The following is a 9499-nucleotide window of genomic DNA, read 5'->3' on the forward strand; positions in this document are numbered from 1 at the left end:
TGGGGGGCCGTAGCGGGCCCTCCCAGTGGTCGGCGGCGGGGGCTGGGGATGCCGAGTGGGGTATGGCTCCGTCGGTAGAGGTGGAGCCAGTGCCGCATTACGCCGAACCCTCCGTTTTGTAGCCGTTGACGGCCTAGTCGTCACCACGGCGGAAGAAGAAGAGGTGGAGGGTCGCTGGAGGGGGAGGTGTCTGGCCAGGTGCTTCTTAGCCTCCTCCATCGCGGCCAGGCGCTTCGTCATGGTGTCCATGGCGGGACCGAATAGCCCTTGTCTCTCTATTGGAGCATTCAGTAGGGCCATCCGGTCCGCCCCGGTCATGGTGGTGAGAGACAGCCACATCTTCCGCTGCTGCACCACCGCGTTTGCCATCAGGCGACCCCCACAGATCGCGACGCCCTGGGCCAGGTACATCGTCGCGGCACTGAGTTTGCTCAGAAGCTCCGCCTCCGCTGCAGACAGACCGTTGGGTCGGTCTGTGGTGATTTTCGCAATGGCGGCGTTGAACACGGCGATGTTATTCGCCGCCGCCGCTGTCTGCGCACCGAGAGCGTAGCTCTTGTCTACCAGGGTGGCGTTAAACCTGTCACGCTGGTTGGGCAGCATAGTTTTTTTAGGCACCGACCAGGCGCTGGACCCCGGTACCAAGTAGGCCGCCAGCGCTGGTTCGAGCGGCGGGGAGCCGTCGGTCATCCCCTCCGCGAGCCCCTCCACTCTGGTAAAGGGCAGGAACGCCTTCACCGGCACCCTGCCTGCGAGTGGTTCTCCCCACGTGTCCTCCACGAACTTATCTAAGCCCGGGAGGACAGCGTTAGGAGGTTGGCCCTGTTGCTTCGCCCTCTTCCCGTAAAACAGTTCCTTCTCCCAGAAGGACTCAGTCGTTGGGGGAGGGGAGGCGGGACGGGGAATCCCCAACACGCCTGCCGCAGCTTCCAGGAGGCCCTGGAAGTCGTGGTGGAGTGATGGGGGGGCGAGGGCGGGGAGCTCGTGAGCCTCTACCTGCCGCTCGCCCTCATCAGAGCTCTCTGACCCTGACACCGACACCGACCACTCAGCTGGGTGAGGGCGGTGTGATGCCAGGGCCGGCTGAGCGGGCGAACGCCGCTCTGGGGCCTGTCCGAACGCATCATCGGCAGAGCTAGCCGAGTATGGAGGAAAGGAGGTGGAAGGGGAGGCAGCTGGGGGAGGCGACCAACGCCGCCTCGGCATGTTGGGGGCCGAGGCAGACGTGGCAGAAGTCGTGCTTGTCCTCCGCTGCTAGGAAGTCGCAGCGGCAGGCGTCCCGGAGGAACTTCTTCGTGGTCGGCGGCGGACGATCCATCGCTGAAGGGAAGTGTCTGGCGGGTTCTCCAGTCTCTTGTAGTCGTCCTTCTTGCAGTCTCAGATGTAGAGAGGAGACTGTATGGAGGATGCTATTTATCCATAGGACTGTATGGAGGATGCTATTTATCCATAGGACTGTATGGAGGATACTATCTATACATAGGACTGGATGCTATTTATCCATAGGACTGTATGGAGGATACTATCTATCCATAGGACTGTATGGAGGATACTATCTATCCATAGGACTGTATGGAGGATGCTATTTATCCATAGGACTGTATGGAGGAAAGGAGGTGGAAGGGGAGGCAGCTGGGGGAGGCGACCAACGCCGCCTCGGCATGTTGGGGGCCGAGGCAGACGTGGCAGAAGTCGTGCTTGTCCTCCGCTGCTAGGAAGTCGCAGCGGCAGGCGTCCCGGAGGAACTTCTTCGTGGTCGGCGGCGGACGATCCATCGCTGAAGGGAAGTGTCTGGCGGGTTCTCCAGTCTCTTGCAGTCGTCCTTCTTGCAGTCTCAGATGTAAACCCGTGCTGACATTTTGGGGAGAATGAGGGAACGAAGGACGCCCCTTTTATAGCACCCCAGGGCGGGCGCAGACATCGAAAAATTCAGTCATTGGCTACTTTAGGTAGCGGGGTAAACCAATAGGAGCAGAGCTCCCCTATGGGGCGGAGCTCCACGATATAGAACCGCTAGACACAAAGCGGAACGTCAGATAAGAGGAACCTTGTGAAGGACGCTGGATAAATACACCGGAACACAGACAATGTAACTCACTTCCGTACCTCGCTTGGCTGCTGGTTTGAAATGTCTTGAGTGAAAGCCTTTTTGTTTTCATCGATTTAATGGCAAACGTAATGAGTTACACGTTTCAAATCAGCACTGAAAGCGTCATATAGGGACACACACTCGACTCCGTGTACTATGTTTAAAAGGATGGCTGAATTTGGTCCAGATTCCGGGGGACGAGTGAAGGTAGGTTGGCGGATGTCAACAATGAAGCGGTATTTTTAATGTTAGCGCTGATGTTCACCAGATATGTGTCTAACTTATAACCTTAAGCACGGTAAACGAAGGGTTTTTCTGTCTACTTGATGCTCCATATCCCTACATGTCAGATATACAGTAGAGGCGACATTGGTTACGTTGTGACCAGCACAGCTTATTATGGTACCCGATATAGCATCCTCATACATAGGAGCATAGGACTGTATGGAGGATACTATCTATACATAGGACTGTATGGAGGATGCTATCTATCCATAGGACTGTATGGAGGATACTATCTATCCATAGGACTGTATGGAGGATGCTATTTATCCATAGGACTGTATGGAGGATGCTATTTATCCATAGGACTGTATGGAGGATACTATCTATCCATAGGACTGTATGGAGGATGCTATTTATCCATAGGACTGTATGGAGGATGCTATTTATCCATAGGACTGTATGGAGGATGCTATTTATCCATAGGACTGTATGGAGGATGCTATCTATCCATAGGACTGTATGGAGGATGCTATTTATCCATAGGACTGTATGGAGGATGCTATCTATCCATAGGACTGTATGGAGGATATATCTATCCATAGGACTGTATGGAGGATGCTATTTATCCATAGGACTGTATGGAGGATGCTATTTATCCATAGGACTGTATGGAGGATACTATCTATACATAGGACTGGATGCTATTTATCCATAGGACTGTATGGAGGATGCTATCTATCCATAGGACTGTATGGAGGATACTATCTATCCATAGGACTGTATGGAGGATGCTATTTATCCATAGGACTGTATGGAGGATGCTATTTATCCATAGGACTGTATGGAGGATACTATCTATCCATAGGACTGTATGTGGAGGATGCTATTTATCCATAGGACTGTATGGAGGATGCTATTTATCCATAGGACTGTATGGAGGATGCTATCTATCCATAGGACTGTATGGAGGATGCTATTTATCCATAGGACTGTATGGAGGATGCTATCTATCCATAGGACTGTATGGAGGATACTATCTATCCATAGGACTGTATGGAGGATGCTATTTATCCATAGGACTGTATGGAGGATGCTATTTATCCATAGGACTGTATGGAGGATACTATCTATACATAGGACTGGATGCTATTTATCCATAGGACTGTATGGAGGATACTATTTATCCATAGGACTGTATGGAGGATACTATCTATCCATAGGACTGTATGGAGGATACTATCTATCCATAGGACTGTATGGAGGATGCTATTTATCCATAGGACTGTATGGGGGATACTATCTATCCATAGGACTGTATGGAGGATGCTATTTATCCATAGGACTGTATGGAGGATGCTATTTATCCATAGGACTGTATGGAGGATGCTATTTATCCATAGGACTGTATGGAGGATGTTATTTATCCATAGGACTGTATGGAGGATGCTATTTATCCATAGGACTGTAGGGAGGATGCTATTTATCCATAGGACTGTATGGAGGATGCTATTTATCCATAGGACTGTATGGAGGATGCTATTTATCCATAGGACTGTATGGAGGATGCTATTTATCCATAGGACTGTATGGAGGATACTATCTATCCATAGGACTGTATGGAGGATGCTATTTATCCATAGGACTGTATGGAGGATGCTATTTATCCATAGGACTGTATGGAGGATGCTATCTATCCCTAGGACTGTATGGAGGATACTATCTATCCATAGGACTGTATGGAGGATGCTATTTATCCATAGGACTGTATGGAGGATGCTATTTATCCATAGGACTGTATGGAGGATGCTATCTATCCATAGGACTGTATGGAGGATGCTATCCGTTGCCCTGTGGTCTGACTGTTGTTGTGAACACGTTTGTTTTGTTTGAACCAACAGGGTGTGACGATCGAGAAACCAATCGTATTCGGCAACGTTGCCCGGTATTTTGGAAAGAAGAGAGAAGAAGATGGACACACTCACCAGTGGTCCGTGTACGTCAAACCTTACAGGAACGAGGTATGTAGGTGTACTTTAAACCTTACAGGACTGTTTTTGTAGTTAAACTTTACAGGGAAGTAGTTGTGTGATCACAGTTCTGAGGGTGTCAACCTTAACATGGATGGGGTCATTTGACCCTGTAAGTATAATTTGTTTTAATACCTTTGCACTCGATCAAATTTCCAGACCCTCCTTTCATTACTTTTCCTAGATATGTGCTTTCTACCACCCAGTATCCTTACATTTTCAAAATCAAAATCATCAGGATAAGCTAGTATAAAGCTATTCTGCAGTTTTCTGTGTAGGAGGCAGGCTAATTTATTAGCCAGCCAACTAGTGGTCGTTGTGTGTAAATAGCAGCTTCCCATTGTAAAGACTATGGTCATTTGACCCCAGAGGTGGCTCTAATAGTAGGTACAATAGGGACCGCTGTTCTAGTGTTAAAGGGCAGCTGAATAATGTTCCTCTCCAGGCTCCTGTGTGTCTGAGTATACATGCACATACGTCATATAAGTCAGTCCATTTCATATCCAGAAGCCTGGATTTGAGCCTGTCTGAGTCTAGCTGCTGTGTGTTTGACCTGCTCTAGTCGGTCCCCCCTCCTGTCCTCCCCCACGCCCCCCCTCCTGTGTTTCAGGACATGTCTGCATACGTGAAGAAGATCCAGTTCAAGCTGCATGAGAGTTACGCCAACCCACTCAGAGGTAACCCCCCACCCCCAACCAACCCACTCAGAGGTAAACCCCCCCCACCCCCAACCAACCCACTCAGAGGTAAATTCCCCCCACCCAACCCACTCAGAGGTAAACCCCTCCCCCCCAACCAACCCACACAGAGGTAAAATAAAAAAATAAAAAAACACCCAGCAAACTCAAAGGTAAACCCCCCACTCAATCCACTCAGTGGTTAACCCCCCCCGCCCCCCCCCCCCAATCCACTAATCCAACAAACTAACAAAAAAACACCCACTGTGTGTGAGTGCATGTGATTGGGAAGTGTAGTGTGTGAGTGTGACGTGTCTGTGCACAGTGGTGACCAAGCCCCCGTACGAGATCACAGAGACGGGCTGGGGAGAGTTTGAGATCATCATCAAGATCTTCTTCATCGACCCCAACGAGAGGCCGGTGAGTGTCACCGTGGAGACCGCGCTCCCGGAAGTCTTCCTGTCGCTCTGACGTGTGGTTGATATCTGAACCTGTCATCTGTAATGTCTTCTACCTGGGTTCCTCCTCCTCTCTCCTCTCTTCTCTCTTCTCTGCTCTCTCTTCCTTTCCTCCCTTCCTCTTCTCCTCCTCCTCCTCTCCTCTTCTCCTCTGCTCTCCTCCTCCTCTCCTCTTCTCTTCTTCTCCTCCTCCTCTCCTCTTCTCCTCTCCTCTCCTCCCCTCTCCTCCTCATCCTCTCCTCTTCTCCTCCTCCGCTCTTCTCCTCTCCTCCTCTCCTCTCCTCAGGTCACTCTCTACCACCTGCTGAAGCTGTTCCAGTCTGACTCCAGCGCCATGCCCAAGAAGACAGTCGTCTCTGAGTTCTATGATGAGATGGTAAAGAAACGACACAATATGAAAACTTGTTGTTGAATGCTAGGCATGAATTGCGCAAAAAAGTCGCAGAAAAAATTGCGTGCTACCTAGGGCCCACTCTGGCCATCTTGCATTAGGGCCCAGTGCAGACTCGTTACGCAACTGGGTCAGGGTCTAGGATATAGGGGCCAGGGTGTAGGGCTCAAGGTCTAGGATATAGGGGTCAGGGTCTAGGATATAGGGGTCAGGGTCTAGGGGTCGGGACCTTTGAGGTGATGATTCCCGTGTGTGTGTTGAATCCTGGTGCCTCAGATCTTCCAGGACCCCACGGCGATGATGCAGCAGCTGCTGACCACCAGCAGACAGCTGACCCTGGGCGCCTACAAGCACGAGACAGAGTGTGAGTCAGTGGTCCACCTGGTAGTACACTAGCAACACACCTAGTAGTACACCTTTCTTGTATGAAAGGTGCTATATAAATAAAGCTTTACTTACTTACTTACCTAGTAGTACACCTGGTAGTACACTAGCAATACACCTAGTAGTACACTTGGTAGTACACCTGGTAGTACACCTGGTAGTACACTAGCAATACACCTGGTAGTACACCTGGTAGTACACTACCAATACACCTGGTAGTACACCTAGTAGTACACCTGGTAGTACACTAGCAATACACCTGGTAGTACACTACCAATACACCTGGTAGTACACTACCAATACACCTAGTAGTACACTACCAATACACCTAGTAGTACACTACCAATACACCTAGTAGTACACCTAGTAGTACACCTAGTAGTACACCTAGTAGTACACCTGGAAGTACACCTGGTAGTACACCTAGTAGTACACCTAGTAGTACACCTGGGAGTACACCTGGGAGTACACCTAGTAGTACACCTAGTAGTACACCTAGTAGTACACCTGGGAGTACACCTGGGAGTACACCTGGTAGTACACCTAGTAGTACACCTGGGAGTACACCTGGTAGTACACCTGGTAGTACACCTGGGAGTACACCTGGGAGTACACCTAGTAGTACACCTAGTAGTACACCTGGTAGTACACTAGCAATACACCTAGTAGTACACCTGGGAGTACACCTAGTAGTACACCTAGTAGTACACCTGGTAGTACACTAGCAATACACCTAGTAGTACACCTGGTAGTACACCTGGGAGTACACCTAGTAGTACACCTAGTAGTACACCTGGTAGTACACTAGCAATACACCTGGTAGTACACCTGGGAACTGAGAGCTGCGGAGAAGAGATTTCCAGAGATTTGTGTAACAGATAGGAGACTAATAATAATACGCGTTTCTGTCGTGTGTGTGTGTGTAGTTGCGGAGCTGGAACTGCGGACACGGGAGAAGCTGGAGGCGGCTAAGAAGAAGACGAGCCAGGAGATAACGGAGCTGAAGGAGCGTCTGAAGGCCAGCAGGGAGACCATCAACTTCCTGAAGGGAGAGATACGCAAGCTGGAGGACGACGAGCAGGTCAAAGACCACTGAGGACACACACACGCACACACACACGCATGCGCGCACACACACACACACACACACACACACACATGCCCACACACGCATGCACACACAAACTTGCGCACGCACACACATACGCATGCACACAGACACACACACACACACACACACACACAGACACACACAGACAGAAGTGTCAAACAGCGACAGTCTTGAACTATGTCCTCAAGACACCTGGACAAGTTGAATGTTCCTGTATGAGTCACGTGCAGTCTCCTCCACGCTCACGTGCACTCTCCTCCTCACGCTCACCATTTACCATAGAGGACTGTAGGAAGAGTTTTGTAGTCTGGATGTGAATAGTTTGTTTTTCTACGACCTTGTATGTATGAGTGTTTTGTTTGTGCAGCTGATTGGCTCTGCTGTTCAGGACTGGTCAGGTGTCAGGTGTGAGTAGACCAATGGGGTGCCTGGCTGCTTTCTAGATGATTTCTTGTCTGGTTTTGATGCTGAACTGTAAAGGCCCTTGTTAACTCTAACTGTTGTTAACTTGTTGTTAACTTGTTGTTAACTGTTGTTAACTTGTTGTTAACTTGTTAACTTGTTAACTTGTTAACTTGTTGTTAACTGTTGTTAACTGTAAACTGCCCTTGTACAACTGACCTCGATCAATAAATGTGTCAAACTTTTTAATATCAATTCTCCTCTCTTTGTTTTCTGTTCACTTATTGATGATGGTAACCAACCGAAAGTGGTGAAACACTGCAACACATGCATTACCTGACCTGACCACCAGAGTGCGAAGATGAGCTGTCTAACGTTTCAGGAGGGAGGGAGGGAGTTGGCCCCTCCCTGGAGAACACTTCTGATGGAAGAAGATGGGAGTGAAATTGTTTACACACACAGACTCTCTCACTCACACACACACTCTGTCTCTCTCTCTCTCACACACACACACACACACAATCCACATGTGTGTCTCGAATTGTTTACACACACACTCTCTCACTCTCACACACACGCACACTCTCTGTCTCTCTCTCTCTCTCTCGCACACAGACACACAATCCAAATGTGTGTCTCAAATTGTTTACACACACAGACTCTCTCTCACTCCCACACACACACACACACACACACACACACTCTCTCTCTCTCTCTCTCTCTCTCTCTCTCTCTCTCTGTCTCTCACACACACACACATGTTGTTGTTGTTCTGTTGTGCGTAACATTGTGTTATAGAGCAGCCCTGTCTGACCACGGCGCCCCCGCAGAGAGCCGTCTGATCTGGAGCCTCTCATTGGTCCTCCTGAGATCAGGCCTCTCATTGGTCCTCCTGAGACCAGGCCTCTCATTGGTCCTACTGAGACCAGGCCTCTCATTGGTCCTGCTGAGACCAGGCCTCTCATTGGTCCTGCTGAGACCAGGCCTCTCATTGGTCCTACTGAGATCAGGCCTCTCATTGGTCTTGCTGAGACCAGGCCTCTCATTGGTCCTCCTAAGATCAGGCCTCTCATTGGTCCTCCTGAGATCAGGCCTCTCATTGGTTCAGCGATGATTGTTGTTGTTGTTCATCACACACTTGCTCATCCACAAGCCAACAACAATGTTCATACACAGTCTGTTCCTGCTCCTTTAATCTCAGGACTGTGTGTAAGGGGGACAGTGAGTGAGTGAGTGAGTGTGTGTGTGTGTGTGTGTGTGTGTGTGTGTGTGTGTTGTGTCTGTAAAGGAGAGTGAGAGTGTGTGTGTAAGGGAGAGTGAGTGAGTGAGAGAGAGAGAGTGTGTGTGTGTGTGTGTGTGTGTGTGTGTGTAAGGGAGAGCGGGATAAAGAATGTGTGTGTGAGGGAGAGAGAGATTGTTTGTGTGTGAGTGTGTGTGTGTGGGAGAGTGAGTAATTCCAGCAGCGGCTGATCCCACAGAGATCAGACAGAATAAATAGACGCTCGGCAGTGGAAGGAATGTCTGTTTATATTCCAGCAGAGTCACCCTGGCAGTGAGACGACCAGTCTGCCCTCTCCTGCCTGGGCCTCGGTCAGCTCGGCGCCTCGGTAGACCTACCTGGATGATCCACAGACAGACTCATCCCTCGGTAGACCTACCTGGATGATCCACAGACAGACTCATCCCTCGGTAGACCTACCTGGATGATACACAGACAGACTCATCCCTCGGTAGA

At 49.7% G+C, this 9499-nt stretch overlaps 1 protein-coding gene across 1 annotated transcript; it reads left to right on the top strand.

Annotated features, from left to right (window-relative positions):
* The first annotated feature begins 2143 nt into the window (after positions 1 to 2143).
* On the top strand, positions 2144 to 7983 carry yeats4 (YEATS domain containing 4). The gene is made up of 7 exons (XM_080537894.1): positions 2144 to 2296; positions 4213 to 4332; positions 4952 to 5018; positions 5344 to 5438; positions 5763 to 5852; positions 6144 to 6231; positions 7178 to 7983. Exons 1-7 carry the CDS (start codon positions 2246 to 2248, stop codon positions 7345 to 7347), a joined length of 681 nt encoding a protein of 226 aa, XP_080394020.1. The 5' UTR covers positions 2144 to 2245; the 3' UTR covers positions 7348 to 7983.
* Positions 7984 to 9499: the final 1516 nt, after the last annotated feature.

Source organism: Nansenia antarctica (genome assembly GCF_963989245.1).
Source record: "Nansenia antarctica genome assembly, chromosome: 8".
NCBI classification, from domain to species: domain Eukaryota; kingdom Metazoa; phylum Chordata; class Actinopteri; order Argentiniformes; family Microstomatidae; genus Nansenia; species Nansenia antarctica.

What these genes read in the sequence shown, in the direction of transcription:
- yeats4 (XM_080537894.1), top strand. Translation starts at nt 2,246, where the DNA reads ATGTTTAAAAGGATGGCTGAATTTGGTCCAGATTCCGGGGGACGAGTG. An exon ending in TTACGCCAACCCACTCAGAG is followed by an intron (nt 5,019 to 5,343) that starts GTAACCCCCCAC and finishes GTCTGTGCACAG; the next exon opens with TGGTGACCAAGCCCCCGTAC. An exon ending in CTGAGTTCTATGATGAGATG is followed by an intron (nt 5,853 to 6,143) that starts GTAAAGAAACGA and finishes CTGGTGCCTCAG; the next exon opens with ATCTTCCAGGACCCCACGGC.